Source organism: Schistocerca nitens, chromosome 9 (genome assembly GCF_023898315.1).
Source record: "Schistocerca nitens isolate TAMUIC-IGC-003100 chromosome 9, iqSchNite1.1, whole genome shotgun sequence".
NCBI lineage: Eukaryota > Metazoa > Arthropoda > Insecta > Orthoptera > Acrididae > Schistocerca > Schistocerca nitens.
Genome location: NC_064622.1, coordinates 470,505,529 through 470,522,785, shown reverse-complemented (window position 1 = coordinate 470,522,785; position 17,257 = coordinate 470,505,529). Strand labels below are relative to the sequence as shown.

At 38.6% G+C, this 17,257-nt stretch overlaps 1 protein-coding gene across 1 annotated transcript in view; it reads right to left on the bottom strand.

Annotated features, from left to right (window-relative positions):
* Positions 1–17,257, bottom strand: part of LOC126203392 (lysocardiolipin acyltransferase 1-like) — a 113,688-nt gene that overhangs the window by 40,953 nt on the left and 55,478 nt on the right. Inside the window, exon 3 of the mRNA XM_049937698.1 lies at positions 11,041–11,153. Coding sequence (XP_049793655.1) covers positions 11,041–11,153 — 113 coding nt within the window. The remainder of the gene's footprint in view (positions 1–11,040; positions 11,154–17,257) is intronic.

Sequence of the window (17,257 nt, the reverse complement as noted above, 5' to 3'; positions counted from 1 at the left end):
CCAGTTTGCCGTGGCATACGGAGCTCCATCGCAGTCTTTAACACTGGTAGCATGCCGCGACAGCGTGGACGTGAACCGTATGTGCAGTTGACGGACTTTGAGCGAGGGCATATAGTGGGCATGCGGGAGGCCGGGTGGACGTACCGCCGAATTGCTCAACACGTGGGGCGTGAGGTCTCCACAGTACATCAATGTTGTCGCCAGTGGTCGGCGGAAGGGGCACGTGCCCATCGACCTGGGACCGGACCGCAGCGACGCACGGATGCACGCCAAGACCGTAGGATCCTACACAGTGCCGTAGGGGACCGCACCGCCACTTCCCAGCAAATTAGGGACACTGTTGCTCCTGGGGTATCGGCGAGGACCATTCGCAACCGTCTCCATGAAGCTGGGCTACGGTCCTGCACACCGTTAGGCCGTATTCCGCTCACGCCCCAACATCGTGCAGCCCGCCTCCAGTGGTGTCGCGACAGGCGTGAATGGAGGGACGAATGGAGACGTGTCGTCTTCAGCGATGAGAGTCGCTTCTGCCTTGGTGCCAATGATGGTCGTATGCGTGTTTGGCGCCGTGCAGGTGAGCGCCACAATCAGGACTGCATACGACCGAGGCACACAGGGCCAACACCCGGCATCATGGTGTGGGGAGCGATCTCCTACACTGGCCGTACACCACTGGTGATCGTCGAGGGGACACTGAATAGTGCACGGTACATCCAAACCGTCATCGAACCCATCGTTCTACCATTCCTAGACCGGCAAGGGAACTTGCTGTTCCAACAGGACAATGCACGTCCGCATGTATCCCGTGCCACCCAACGTGCTCTAGAAGGTGTAAGTGAACTACCCTGGCCAGCAAGATCTCCGGATCTGTCCCCCATTGAGCATGTTTGGGACTGGATGAAGCGTCGTCTCACGCGGTCTGCACGTCCAGCACGAACGCTGGTCCAACTGAGGCACCAGGTGGAAATGGCATGGCAAGCCGTTCCACAGGACTACATCCAGCATCTCTATGATCGTCTCCATGGGAGAATAGCAGCCTGCATTGCTGCGAAAGGTGGATATACACTGTACTAGTGCCGACATTGTGCATGCTCTGTTGCCTGTGTCTATGTGCCTGTGGTTCTGTCAGTGTGATCATGTGATGTATCTGACCCCAGGAATGTGTCAATAAAGTTTCCCCTTCCTGGGACAATGAATTCACGGTGTTCTTATTTCAATTTCCAGGAGTGTATTATCACATCAAGTTTCACATAAAAGTCTCAGGTATCATCTTGATTTGATATGACTATCAAAGGTAATGTGTCAAACATTCCACTGGTAATCAATTTCTTCCCATGCTATCAACACAATGTATATAAGAAAAAAATTAAATCTGTATGCCACGAACTGCTCAGTACATGACCATGGCATGAAATCCAGACAGTGTTTACATCTAAACAGAGGAAACAAGTCAAAAACTCTGAATAGTGTATTATACTATGGGATAAAATTGTAAAACAGGCTGCCACAAGAAATAAATGATGTGAATGATCCCACCTCCATTAGTCAAAGCCTAAAAAATATTTACTAAGTAATCGCTACTGCACTGTAAAACAATATTTAAAATAATTACAGACTAAATTAATGTTCATAATCATTGCACTGTGTTACAATTTATGATACGATTAGAAAAGTAGAGCTAGGTAAAGGAGCTATAAATGTTGTAAGAGGAACGTTTATTTTAGTAAGAAAAATTGGACAAACATTTGACAACAGCAATACAATGTATATTGTTCTATGTATGAATAAATCAATCAATCAACACGTGATTTATTGTGTCTCCATGAACAACCTGTCCCAACAAAGTTCTTCTGCTAAGGGTAAATTATAAGCCTACTTGGAGTTGAAAGTAGTCATTTTAAGTGTGCACTACTGGCATTCCTCGTGGCAGAATGGGGTACTGATGCACTACGTGAATCAAACTTGAGGTTGTTTGCTACAAAATGACACACCTACTGATACTGTATGTTACCTCAATAAAATGTTATATCATTCCAAAGTTGTAAAGTCCTTTTTGACTCACCTTTTAGAATGATCGTTCAGTAAGAGTTGTCAATGAGGGCACAGAACTATGTTTCCAACTTTGCTATGTTTGAGGTGATAAGTTCTAGGTGTTAATAATAATGGCAGTGGCATGAAAAATGGCATAGACTCAACAAGTCAACAAGAACATCTTATGGAATTCACACACAGAAAGGTTGATGGTACAGTGCAGGAATGCTTTACAAACAAATTTGACAAGTCTGTACTACACAGTAAGTGCACAAGACATGTATGATGTAACTTGAGGCTACAGTTTTTTCTGTGGACAATGAACATGCTGATGATTAATTGTGGATGTCAATGTTAAGGATATGAACTGATATGAATGAGGTCATTGAAAGACAACCAGTCACACCAAATTGCAAACATTAGGTACGCCACAATATGATACATCCTACAAAAGGACCTAAGACCTGAGGCATGGAAGTTGTAGCTATTACAAGTTCTACGACCATGATACACACAACACACCTTGACATTTGCATTAAAATGCAACAGTACTTTAAAAAATATGGAATCGGCGATAAGTTTGTGCCAGTGATGAAACATTTTTCCACCTCTGTGGAGAAATAAATCATCGTAATGTGTAAGTAATGCATTCACACAGTCTTCCACAGGAGGCTACAATATCCGTTATGCGTACCTTAATGCACTGGTTCAGGACCAATAGACTCATCATAAATCCTGAAAAAATTGTGGCAGTTAACTTGCACACCACACAAAACCTCCATCCTGCAAACCCTGTTCTCACTATTGAAGGAAAAAAATGTGTCAAAGGTCAGTCATACAAAATTTCTAGGCATTCATGTTGATGCAGATCTGAAGTGGGAGATGCACCTAAACAATTTAAATAAGAGACTGAATTCACTAGCGTATGCTATTAGGACCCTTACTCACAATACAAGCTGCTCATCAGTGCTGACAATGTACCATTGTAGTATACACTTGCTACTTATGTATGGAATAATTTTTTGTGGGAATTCCACAAATTCTACAAAAACTTTTAGAATACAGAAAAAGATTATGAGGGTGGTAAGAAAGGCTAAATGCAAGGATTCCTGTAGACTCCTTTTTAAAACTCTCAAGATATTGCTGCTGCCTTGCTTATATACATACAAAATACTAATTTTCACAAAAGAGGGCATCTTAAGAAAGGAAAACCTTTTCAGACACAACTATGATATACACACATATGAAACTAGGCAGAAGATGAACCTACACATGAACACAGTAAATACAAACTTATGCAAAAGAGGAGTGTACCTTACTGGAGTTATGTTACATAACCATTTGCCTTCTTACCTAAAATGCATACCAACATTAAACGCATTTAAAATAAAGTTAAAACAGTTCTTGCTTGACCACTGCTTCTATTATTTGTCTGAATGTAAGGAACATCATAATAAGTAAACCTCATTTACCAAAGTTTACTAATTGTCAATTCACAATATAGTTTACATTGTGCTTACCATGTCACCTCACTTAATAACTGCTATTATCACATGTAGAAGCAAAGTAGTACACCAACATACATTATTATGCATTTTGATTATGTCAACAATGTAGACAAAATGACTACTGTATTGTAAATTAACTAGGCTTACCACTGTCTTATGTCACATGTACTAAAATAATTCTTGGACAAAAAACGATAAACACTTCATGCATGTTTGGAGATGATGACAGACATTCATTCATTGATTCCATAAATCCCATGGTGATGGAGAGCTTTCAGAGGCAAACTGAATTACACATTGACATGTAGAAGCAGCCACTGCAAGCAGTTTCTGTTGAGTGCACTAACAACAAATTATAACCAGTGCAATGCACCATGAATGAATTATGCCAATGGGACAGAAATTGGTAGATGTGATGTACATGTACAGATAAATAGATGACTACAATTTCAGAAAAGTTGGATGATTTACAGAAGAGAAAGAGCTTCACAAAGAAAGAGCAAGTCATCAATGCATTGGTACAACTTCTCTCCTATGCAAGCAGTTATTCACCTTGGGATTGATTGATAGTTTTGCTGCATGTCCTCCTGACAGATATTATGCTGAATTCTGTCACATTGGTGTGTTAGATCATCAAAATCCCAAGATTGGGGTCTTTCATCATGGAGGGCCTCATCCATAATGCTACAAATGTTCTCAGTTGGGGAGATATCTGGCGACATTGCTGGTCAAGGTAGGATTTAGCAAGTGAAAAGAGAAGCAGTAAAAACTTTCACCATGTACAGGCATGCTTTATATTGCTGAAATGTAAGTAGTAATGAAACATCCCCACCAATCAGTTTTAGCTATGAAAGGAAAAATACAATTCAAAGGTAGAATTTCACAAAATCCTAAATACTGGCTCAGTTATACAATTCAGTTGAGACAAAACGTCTGACAGAGGAATCTGGGTAATTTAGGAGGGAAACAAGATAGGAACAGGTGTGGGATGATTTTGAGAAAACTAAACAATAGTTAAGGAAAGAAATACTTGATAGTTACAAGTTTATTTACAGGCTGCATATGTGTAAATATTAACTATTCTGTAATTTCCAGTTCAACATATACATCTGCATATATACTCCACAAGCCACCACATGGTGCATGTCACAGGGTACTCTGTACTACTACTGCTACTACTACTACTACTACTACTACTACTACTACTAGTCATTTCCTTTCCTGTTCCACTTGTAAACAGAGAGAGGGAAAATGACTTGTCTACATGCGTCTGTATAATCCCTAATCTACCTTTGTGGTCCTTACGGGAAATGTACACTGACAGCAGTAAAATTGTTCTGCAACCAGCCTCAAACAGTAGTTCCCTAAATTTTATCAATAATGCTCCTTGAAAAGAACATTGCCTTCCCTCCAATGACTCCCATTTGAGTTCCACAAGCATCTCCATAATACTCATGTGTTGTTTGAACTAACTGGGAATAAATCTAACAAACCACCTCTGAATTGATTCAATGTCTTTCTTTAGTCTAACACGGTGTGGATCCCAAACACTCAAGTACACAACAATTGGTCCATTAGTGTCCTATATGTGGTCTCCTTTAAAGATGAATCACACCTTCATAAAATTCTTCCAAAACACTAAAATCAACCATTCGCCTTCCCTACTACAATCCTTACATGCTTCAGCACATTCCTTTTCATATTGCTTTGTGACATAATGCCTAGATATTTAATCAATGTGCATGTATCAAGTAGCACGTTACTGATGCTGTATTCAAACATTGCATGGTTTTTTTTCCTACCACTTGCATTACCTTGCATTTTTCTTCATTTATAGCTAGCTACTATTCATCACACCAACTAGAAATTTTGCCTGAGTAATCCAGTATCTTCCTAAAGTAACTCAATGCAGGTACCTTTCCATACGCCACTGCATCATCAGCAAGCAATCAGAGATTGCTGCTCACCCTATTGGCCAGATAAATTATGTATGTAAAGACAACAGTGGTCCTGTCACATTTCCCTGGGGCACTCTTGATATCCTTGTCTCTGACGAACAGTTACCATTGAGAACAACATACTGCAGTCTGTTAATTAACAAGTCTTTGATCCACTCACATATCTGGGTGCCTATTTCATATTTCATATGCTTGTACCTTTATGAACAGTCAGCAGTGTGGCAGTATGTCAAATGTTTTACGGAAATCTTTGAATGTGGAATCCACGGTTGCCCTTCACCCATATTTGGCAGAATATCATGTGAGAAAAGGGCAAGCTGAGTTTTGCATGAGCAATGCTTTCCGTGGACAGAGTGTATATCGCCACAGCATAGTTTGGAAATTTGCTGATAGTCAGCACTAGTCGAAAACATGGCGAGTTCAGGTGCAGAGCAAGCTCTCTGTGTGTTGGAGTTTGACAACAGCTGCTCAATGGATATTTAGAACCAAGTATGGCAAGAAACCACCAACAAGGAAGGCCATTTACCACTGGCACAACAAATTTGTTATGTCGGGTTGCTTCACCCAGCAAAGAGAAGCGGTCATCCCAGTGTGAGAGAAGTGAATGTGGAACATGTACAAGAGACATTCATAAGGAGTCCAAAGAAATCGGTGCGTTGTGTATCCCGTGAACTCGAAATGGCTCCAATGACAGTGTGGAAATTCCTGCAACAGAAGCTGTCTATGAAACCATTCAAGTTGGAGCTAGTACAGAAACTCAATGACGACAACAAAGACGAGTGTTTTGAGTTTTGTTCGCAGTTGCAACAACTGACTGAGGATGGGGATGGCATTGTTGATTACTTAATTTTTAGCGACAAAGCCACTTTTCACACTAATGGGAAAGTGAACAGGCATAATTGTCGAATCTGGGGTACTAAGTATCCACACGAATCCATTGAATTTGAGCATGATTCACCTAAGGCAAATGTTTTTTGTGCCCTGTCACATCAAAAACTGTACAGGCTATTCTTCTTCACCAAGAACACTGTCACTGGATATTCCTACTTGGACACGTTGCAGCAATGGCTGATGTCTCAAACACAATCGGACTCTGTTCATGTTTCAGCAGGATGGGGCTCCACCCCATTTTCATCGTTCATGGTACCTGAACACAGAGCGGCCGCATCAGTGGATTGGCTGTGCTACTGAAGAGGACAGCTGTTTGATGAAATGGCCTCCCTGATCACCAGATCTCACTCCGTGCGACTGTTTTCTGTGGGGACACGTTAAAGATCTGGTTTATGTACTGCTCCTTCCACTTGATGTAGCAAAGGTACAGGAGAATATGGGAAGCGACTGCCACAGTTGACGATCCCATGCTATGATGGGTATGGCAAGAATTCAATTACTGTACTGACATCTGCCGGGTCAGTCACGGTTCGCATATTGAATGTATGTAAAATTTTTCAGAGTTTCTCTTCAAAATGCAATATGTATGACATCTGTACAATGTTTAGTTCTTGTGCAATAAATAATTGAAAATATTCCTGGACTTTATGTGCACCCTGTATGTGCAACAATTCTGCAGCAAACTGATGTTAAAGATATTGATCTGTAATAATGCAGGTCCATTCTTTTACCATACTTACATACAGGCGTCACCTTGTGCTTTTCTCCAGTCACTTGGGACTTTGCTCTGGGCAAGAGATTTGCAATAAATGCAGGCTACATAAGGGGACAGTGCTGTAGAGCACTCTTTGTAAAACCAAATTGGGATTCTATAAAGGATGTTAGAAGTATATATGGAAACATAACTAACACACCTAAGTAATGAGATTCAGAAACAGAGAATGGTAAATTAAACATGGTGTCAACATAGTATCACTATACAATAGAGACAATGAAGTGCAAAGCACTAGATTCTGCTTATATCATGAGCAGGAAGAAAGTTAATTAATGTAGATTTTTTTCTGAGTTTGTACTTCCTCCTAGTTTGAGTTTGTACTTTCTCCTAGTTAAGAAAAAGCAATATATTTATTAGATAGTTAACAAATATGAAATGGATGGATTTGTACTTATCATAAAGATGACACACTGAGTAGAAGCCAGGCAAGCTGTCAGCCAAAGCCTTCTTCATAAAAGAAAGGAAAACACACAAGCAGTCACACCACATACACACATGACATTTATCTCCATCTGGTCTTGCTGGGCTGCAACTTTTGTAGAGCAGAGAACAGTTGAGGGGATGGGGGGGGGGGGGGGGTGAGAAGAGCACTATCTGACAGAGAATGTAGCAATCTATCCTTTTCATAATAATTGATATTCCAACCTGGGCTTTCCATTGTTTGATATTTATCAGATAGGTTTCTTGGATTATCACCAAAGTGTTATGTTTTTTATGTCCACACATGTACTACATTAACATCCATTACTTGTACTTTGTATGTCACTTTACAAGGGGCAGATTAAGCCAGCACTGGGCACCTAGAAAATGGTTTAGAGAGGTCTTTGGTTTGTTTTACGCCTCAAAGTTTAGGATATAAAATAAAACAACACTTTACTTTAGCGTCAAAATGATATGTACATTTTCTTGTGTTGTTATCATCATACAAACATTTAAAACAAAAGTTCTTTTCACACCATTAGAAAATACAACATTTTTCATACAGATTCGTTTCATTTAATTTGTGCAAAATAATAAAGCTGTCACGGTGATTGAAATGAGACTGTCAAGAATCAGAAATTAAATGTAAGAAAAAAATTATATTTATAAGTAAATTAAATGTATAAAAATAAGGAACACAATAATTTCAATAATGGTTTCCTAAAAATCACCACTTTGTAACTACTGAACATGCACCCTTTAGTTTACGAGCCTAGAGCCTTATCCATTATGCTACAGAGCTAGTGGGGAAACTCATGTTGTTTTTAATGGTTTAGTGCTTCACAAGAAGTTATTTTTGTCAAAATTTTGTAAATGATGGTGCACCAGAATGGATAGCTGCATGGTGTGAAACCTGACACCCAATGCTATATTACTATGTGAGCGGTTCCAAAAAGTCAGTCTGGTGTCACAGTGGCAAATATTTACCAAATTCAAAAGTAAATCAGTTGTAACGATAACATTTTATCATCATATTATATGCCAATAACTGATATGTGCATTGTTATATATGTTGCACATACGTACTACTTTTTTATCCTTACCTGTTCTTAAACAGTAGTAATGTATCCTATTAGTCCACAGTGGCTAACAAAGAAGCAACGACACAACAGAAATGCAGGAACTATGAAACTATAAGATGTTATACAACAATAGTCCACCAACAGACTTCACTCTATACGGCTCATAACAAAAGTATTGTAAGAAAAAGACATATTGCATATTGTAGAAAGAAAGAATGAATGAATGAATGTAATAGTAGACTTACAAAAATAAATACAGCAGCCATTAATTACTTTATTGGTAATCAATACAACCCCATTCTAACTGACTGAGTACTTACAACCAGCTTGGATAACATTAGGGAATTCCCCTAACAGTGTTGTCAGCTTATGACACATGATATATGGAGTTGCCAGCGTTGACTTTTAAACATGAGCTAAAAACTTACTACTCATCATTGATTTAGATACCACCATCTTTTCACTGGATGGCAGGTAGAATACCATTCATACTGTATTTTATGGACTATAAGAGAGACTTTTTTCTTTGAAAAATTGCCTCCAAAATTCAGGTGTATCATATACTCAAAATTAATATAAAAATTTACAGTGCTCGATTTAAAATTCCAGCCAATCTTAAAAATGGCCATATATGCAACACCGTGGGGAACCTATCTCTATCTGGCAATCTGAATTCAGCTGACAGTAGCAGTGCACCGACACAACAAATATGAGTTGTAGGGTTCACAGGGTTGCTAACACTGTCCACCTCCCTCCCTGCCATCAAAAACGCAGAACACTGTCTAGCCTATGATGCGTCATTGTAGTCTACAGTGCCAGTGAACTTAAATTGAAAGTGACTTGTGTTATCAGTAATAGTACACCATTTTTGTTAGTAGCAAGCTTCAGAATCAAAAGAAATAAAAGGTATACATATGATGCAGGCTATAAATTGAAAGTAGTAATACATGCAGAAGAACATGGAAACAGAGCAGCTGAGTGGCATTTCAGCCCTCTACCAACAGGAAAAACCATTCATAATTGGCAGGATAGTAAAGAAGAACTGAAAAAAATTAGGACTAAATATGCAAAACTAGAAGATGACTTACTGAGTTGGATTCAAGGACATCATATAAAATGGCATTGAATTAATACAAAAATGATTCAAATACATGCTCATAAGCTAGAGGTACAGTGGAACTTAACAGACTTTCAGGGTGGAGTTGGTCAGTGCTACAGGTTTATGGAGCATCGTGGACTTAGCATGTGAACCAAAACAAAAATATCTCAGAAAATGCCACAAGAGCCTGAAGAGAAAATATTGTCTTTCTATCACTTTTATTTTTCTACATTGAAAGAAAACCACTGTGGGACTAAACCAAATAGTGAATATGGATGAAACTCCTCTGACTTTTGATGTGCTGAGTTAACAGGACTGTTGCCATGAAAGACGCTAAAACTGCAAGTATAAAAACCAGTTGACATGAAAAAATCCACTACACTGTTGCCTTTTCATGTTGTGCTGACGATACTAAACTCAATCCAATTACCATTTTCAAGTGCAAAACAATGTCAAAATCTTCTGAAGTACCACCAGGTGTTGTTGTTCATGTGCATGACAAGGGTTGGATGGACGAGGTTGGTATGAAATTATGGATTAAAAGAGTGTGGGAGAGAAGGAAAGGTGCTTTATTGAAGAAGAGTTCTCTTCTCGTGCTAGATCAGTTTAGTAGCCATTTGAAAAATTCTGTGGAAGAGAAACGGAGACAGGGAAATACAGAGCTTGCTGTTATTCCAGGAGGACTTACTACACAATTGCAACCTCTTGATGTCTCAATAAACAAACTATTTAAAGTGTATTCTAGTGACAAATGGAACAAATGGATGATGGATGAAACCCAAAATGAATTCACACTGAAGGTAGTTTTAAAATGACCTACAATCAAATAAGTGTGACAGTGGATAAAACAGTCACGGTCTAGAGTGAGAGAAGACATTATTGTTAAAAATCTTTCCAGAAGTATGCATAAGTAATGCTCTAAATGGCAGTGAAGACCATCTTATATATGAAGATGACAGCTATGATGATGATGAAGAGGAAGAAGAAGGAAGTTCAGACACAATTTTCAGGGATTTTAAAAATCAGTTCAGTTCTATAAAGTAAATTTTTTTTCAGTGTGGCTTTGTAATCTAATAATAAAAATGGTAAAAAAATGTTATTTTTTAAAATTTCTTAAAAATTAAAGTGTCCGTAAAATATGATAGGTAACTTGACAGGTTTTTTTGCGCCCAGACACGGGGCCCCCTAATGTGTGAAGTCCATAGCATTTACTAACTCTTGCTATGTGGCTAATCCAGCTCTGCACTTCACAAAGAGTTAAAGCTGATGACTGTACCTGACAAGTGTGGTTGATGTCATGAAGGTAGTCCAAAACTGTGGCCAGCAGCTGCTGGTCTTTCTCCCAGCACCGGTGTATGAACATAAAACATGTTAGCTGCATTACCCATCCTTAAACAAGATAAATGAACCATTTGTAACTAGCCATAAGTGAAAATGTTTTACATTAAATTAAACAGCACACAATAAATTAGCTATAGCTTCTACCATAATTTCCTGCAATACACTATTTTTTAAATAGGTGAAATGAACAAATAGTTAGATAACAATGCCAAAAAATACTAACAGTATTATACAAATAACATTGTCTTGTACTCTTCCATTGTTGTTTTATGATTGCAAGACAATAACTATTTGTTAATTTATGATTCCTGGAGAGAGAGGCGGGAGGAGGGGGGGGGGGGGGGGGGGGAAGCACCAGATTCCAAATTAGAACCACAATCCAACAATGAGGCAGCTGTCTAGAAGATAATTCGTAATCGAATAAGTGTTTTGCTGGGATCTGATGTAACTGCACTGTTTAGAGCTCTGAATGGATCATTATTGAGGGGTTAACACTTGTACATGGCAACAGAGTGATAAAATGAAAGTTTGTGTAATCATTGTTTAATTAAACAATGATTGACATTATATAAGATAATGTTATTTTATTGTTTAATTAAACTAAGGTTAAACTGTGATTTTGCTCATACATGTTTACCTCAGTAACATTTAGGCAGGTATTCTTTACATGTGTACAAAGTACACTGTGTGCACACTCAAAAATCGATGCGGCCACTCGAGGTTTAATAAATATTTAAAGTTATTGATTACATTACATTAGATGTGTTGTTCACTCCATAGCCTAATAGTGAGCCGGCCGTTGTAGCAGAGCAGTTCTAGGCGTTTCAGTCCAGAACTGCACGACTGTCACGGTCACAGGTTCGAATCCTGCCTTGGGCATGGATGTGTGTTATGTCCTTAGGTTAGTTAGGTTTAAGTAGTTCTAAGTTCTAGGGGACTGATGACCTCAGATGTTAAGTCCCATTGTGATCAGAGCCATTTGAACCTAATAGTGATGTTATCCTCTCAGTTGTGAAAAATGTCATAAATACATCACACAGAACACAGACTGATGAACTGACATATTATGACCACTGTCCACCTCAAGATACAATGCTACATGTGGAATTACAGACGTATGACACAATAAAGGAAGTACGTACGTGGAGCAGATACATATGTGGAATCATTCTAGCGATGATACAGGCCACAAATGGGGAATCTACTGATGTAAGCAACTTTTTTTATGACCAGAAGCAAGGGAATGAGTGTTTCAGAAATGGCAAAGTTGAATGGCTGCCTATGTATTACTGTTGTGAGTGTCTAGAGGAAGTGGTTGAGGGACAGTGAAACCATGAGTAGGTGATAAGGCATTGGACATCCGCATCTCATCACAGAATGTGTAAGTCAGGCTTAGTCACTCTATAAAGCAGAATAGGTGACAAATTGTGGCAGATCTGATAACAGAGAACAATGCCAGTGCAAACACGCTGTTTCAGAGCACACCGTACAGTGCACTTTGTCGATCACGGGGCTCCACAGCAGACGACCCCTATACATTCTCACATTGATGCGACTTTATCAGTTACATTGCAATGTGCACGGAATCACTGAGAATGGATGGTGAATCAATGGAATCATGTGATCTGTTTCTTGTTGTGCCAGGTCGATGGTCATTTTTGGATACACCATCATCCACGTGGATGGCTGCTCAAAACATGTACTGTGCTATGTTCACAGGATAGAGGGGACCGCCCTCCTGGGATTCTGCGGGACTCATGGTAGTAATCAAAGGCACTATGACAGGTGTGCAATACACAAATGTTATTCCTGGCCACCTGCATCTCTTCATGCTCAATGTCCCCCGTGACCCATGACCATGAAGGCATCTTCGAACAGGATAAATGTCTGTGTCACAAAACTTGGACTGAGCTACAGTGGTTTGAGAAGCACAATAACGATGTCATGTCTCGGATACTGGGGCAGGTTACAGAGTATTTAGGTTCACTATGTAGAGGCTTTACTAAGGAAGATACCGTGGTTATTGTGGGTGGGCCGGGCAACAGTATTGACAGAGATCCGGGGTAAAGCATAGAGTGTGACCTGGCAAAGATTGCATCAACATCGAGTCATACCAGTGTTGGGTTTGTGTTGGTTCTGGACTGCCATGACCGACCTCATTTGAGCTCTTCTGTCAGGAGAGTTAATTTGGAGTTGGAACGGCTACTTGGATCTGGTGCAGGGTCACACATTGGGGTGGTTCCTGTTGATTCACTCTGTAGGTGGTACTATACTAGACATGGCCTACACCTCAACAAGAAAGGGAAGGGTAAACTGGCTGGGCTGATAGCAGGTAATTTAAAGGGGGGAGGAACTACATCTCATGGTGGAAACTCTTTTTTAGTGTAAGATCAGTGTCCAGTGGGAAACCCAGCCAGGCAAGTACTAAAGATGTTAAAAAAAAGTTCAAGATACTCACAAAAGTAAAGTGAAAAATAATGTTAGTATATTTCATCAAAATATTGGGGGATTGAAGAATAAAATTGATGAGCTTCTGCTTTGTTTAGAAGATATAGAAACTGAGAATGTAATAGATGTACTATGCCTGTCTGAGCATCACATTGTCACTCATATGCAAAAGGTTAGCATCAATGGGTACAAATTAGCTGCACATGTAAGTAGAGATAACATGATGAGAGGAGGAGTATGTCAAAAGCTTCCACAGTGTAAAAAATTTAGAAACTAAAAACTTTTGTGTAGAGCAACATAAGGAAGCACGTGCCACTGAACTTAAAATAAATGATGGCACTTTCATAATTGTAACAGTGTATAGGTCCCCCTCAGGGAATTTCCAGCTATTTCTAGAAAACTTGGATGCTTTGTTGTGCTATCTGTCAGACAGGGGGAAGCAAATTATCATTTGTGGGGATTTCAATGTTGATTCCCTGAAAGAGTGTAATAGGAAGAATGACCTTGTAGTATTACTCAGTTCATTCAATTTGAACTCTGTCATTGATTTTCCTACTCGGATAACAAAGAACAGCAGTACATTTATAGATAACTGTTTTATAGACCAAGATAAGTTTAAGGACATAAATGCTTATCCTGTTGAGAATGGTCTTTCAGATCATGGTACATGACATAACTCCATGCAATATATCAAATCAGACTTTCAAAGCAGTGCATTCAATTAACAATATAAATATTGCAAACTTTAGGGAAACCCTACAGCAGCTAGACTGGGATGAAGTGTATAAGGAACATGATGCAAACTTGAAATATAACTTATTTCACGATACATTTTTAAGGGTATTTGAAAATTGTTTTCCCAAGAAAATAGTTAAACATAATTCCAAGAAAACACATAAAAAACCTTGGCTAACTAAAGGAATTAGAATATCTTGCAACCGTAAAAGAGAACTGTATCTACCAGCAAGAGGGAGTACTGACCCCGAAATTGTTCAATATTATAAAAACTATTGTGCGGTACTAAGAAAAGTTATTAAAAAGTCCAGAAGCATGTGTATCATGTCTGAGATCAGTATCTCTGATAATAAAATTAAAGCAATTTGGAATATTATTTAGAGGGCAACAGGGCAACCAAGAGCACAGGAAGACTTTAGTGCCATAAAACTGAATGACAAGTGTACTAACAAACAATCAGAAATTGAAAATATTTTCAATAATCATTTTTTAAATGTTGTGGAGAAAATAGGATCTAGATCTTCACTAGAAGAGGCAAGGCTACTAATAGAAGAGGTCATACCTGTGCAGTTTGAAACAACTGTAATTCCACCAACCTCCCTCTCTGAAATCAGTAAAATAATAAACTCACTGAAAAGTAAAAGCTCTTACGGAATTGATGACATTTCCAGCAAGGTACTTAAAGCTTGTTCCCCACAGATAAGTAGGATTCTCAGCCACGTATGTAATAGCTCTTTGTAGCAGGGTGTTTTCCCCGATAGACTGAAATATGCCATTGTAAAACCATTGCATAGAAAGGGGGATACTTCGGATGTCAACAACTACTGCCCAATCTCTCTTCTGACAGCTCTATCAAAAATTTTTGAGAAAGTAATGTATTCAAGAGTAGCCTCCCATATTTGTAAAAATAAAGTACTAACAAAATGTCAGTTTGGTTTTCAGAAAGGCTTTTCAACAGAAACTGCTATATACACTTTCACTGATCAAATATTAAATGCTCTGAATAACCGGACATCACCCATTTGTATTTTTGTGATCTCTCAAAGGCCTTTGATTGTGTAAATCATGGAATTCTTTTAGATAAGCTAAATCATTATGATTTGAGTGGGGCAGTGCACAAATGGTTTAATTCATACTTAACTGGAAGAATGCAGAAAGTTGAAATAAGTGGTTCATGTAATGCTAAAACAACAGCTGATTCCTCAAACTGGGGGGGCTATCAAGTACGGGGTCCCACAGGGTTCGGTCTTAGGTCCTTTACTGTTCTTGATATACATTAATGACTTACCATTCCACATTGATGAAGATGCAAAGTTAGTTCTTTTTGCTGATGATATAAGTATAGTAATAACATCCAAAAACCAAGAACTAAGTGATGTAATTGTAAATTATGTTTTTCACAAAATTATTAAGTGGTTCTCAGCAAAAGGACTCTCTTTAAATTTTGATAAAACTCAGTATATACAGTTCCGTACAGTAAATGGCACAACTCCAGTAATAAATATAGATTTTGAACAGAAGTCTGTAGCTAAGGTAGGATATTCAAAATTTTTAGGTGTGTCCATTCATGAGAGGTTAAACTGGAAGCAACACATTGATGGTCTGCTGAAACCTCTGAGTTCAGCTACGTATGCTATTAGGGTTATTGCAAATTTTGGTGATAAGAATCTCAGTAAATTAGCTTACTATGCCTACTTTCATTCACTGCTTTCGTATGGGATCATATTCTGGGGTAATTCATCGTTGAGTAGAAAAGTATTCATTGCTCAAAAACGTGTAATCAGAATAATTGCTGGAGCCCACCCACAGTAATCCTGCAGACATCTATTTAAGGATCTAGGGATCCTCACAGTAACCTCACAGTATATATATTCACTTATGAAATTTGTTGTTAATAATCCAATCCAGTTCAAAAGTAATAGCAGTGTGCATAGCTATAACACCAGGAGAAAGGATGATCTTCACTATGCAGGGTTAAATCAGACTTTGGCACAGAAAGGGGTACATTATGCTGCCACAAAAGTCTTTGGCCACCTATCAAACAGCATCAAAAGCCTAACAGATAGCCAACTAACATTTAAAAATAAATTAAAAGAATTTCTAGATGACACCTCCTACTCATTGGCTGAAATTTTACATATAAATTAAGGGGGAAAAAACAACAACAACTTAAACATTAGTGTCATGCAATATTTTGTGTAATGTAGTATCTTGTACAGACATCTTTTATTAACCTGACATGTTCCACATCATCATGAAGTGTCGTATTCATGATCTATGGAACAAGTATTGATCTAATCTAATCTAATCTAATTAGCTCGACCTGAGCCCAACAGAATGTGTGTGTGACACTGTCGAGCAGCAGCTCCGTGCCCACAAACTACTGACCTGAAATTTATGACTGAGTAATGTCTGGTGCCAAATACCTCCACAAACCTACTGAGGACTTGACGAATATGTGTCATGCAGACTTGCTACAGTATTGTATTCCAAAAATGGACCAATAAAGCCTGTGGTCAAAATGTGTTGGCTCATTGGTGTACTTTGTGCAAGTTATTTTGAATAACTTATACCTTCATTCAACTTAACCTCACTGAATTAGTCTTCAACATTATAACATAAAGCTGCAATGTCAATAGTGGACCTATTGTGTTATTAATTGTACTGTATTAGGTAGTTGATGTGGTCTGTTGGTGCAAAGGCCTAACAGCAAGAAAATTATTATTTTCATATGGAAAAAGTCAAAAGAGTACACCTGATTTTTATTTCCTGAGTAATACAATAGTTGCCACACATAGTGCTCAAATAGTTAATAAGCTATTACAGCCCAGAATTGTCACAGGGAAAAAGACCAATAATGTGAATCATATTACTTTATGCAGAATGGACAAAAATAAAATATTATGACTGCTCATTTCATGTGCCATAATCCTTAATGTTTATGTCAGGTGCTGTCAATCGCTAAGAGA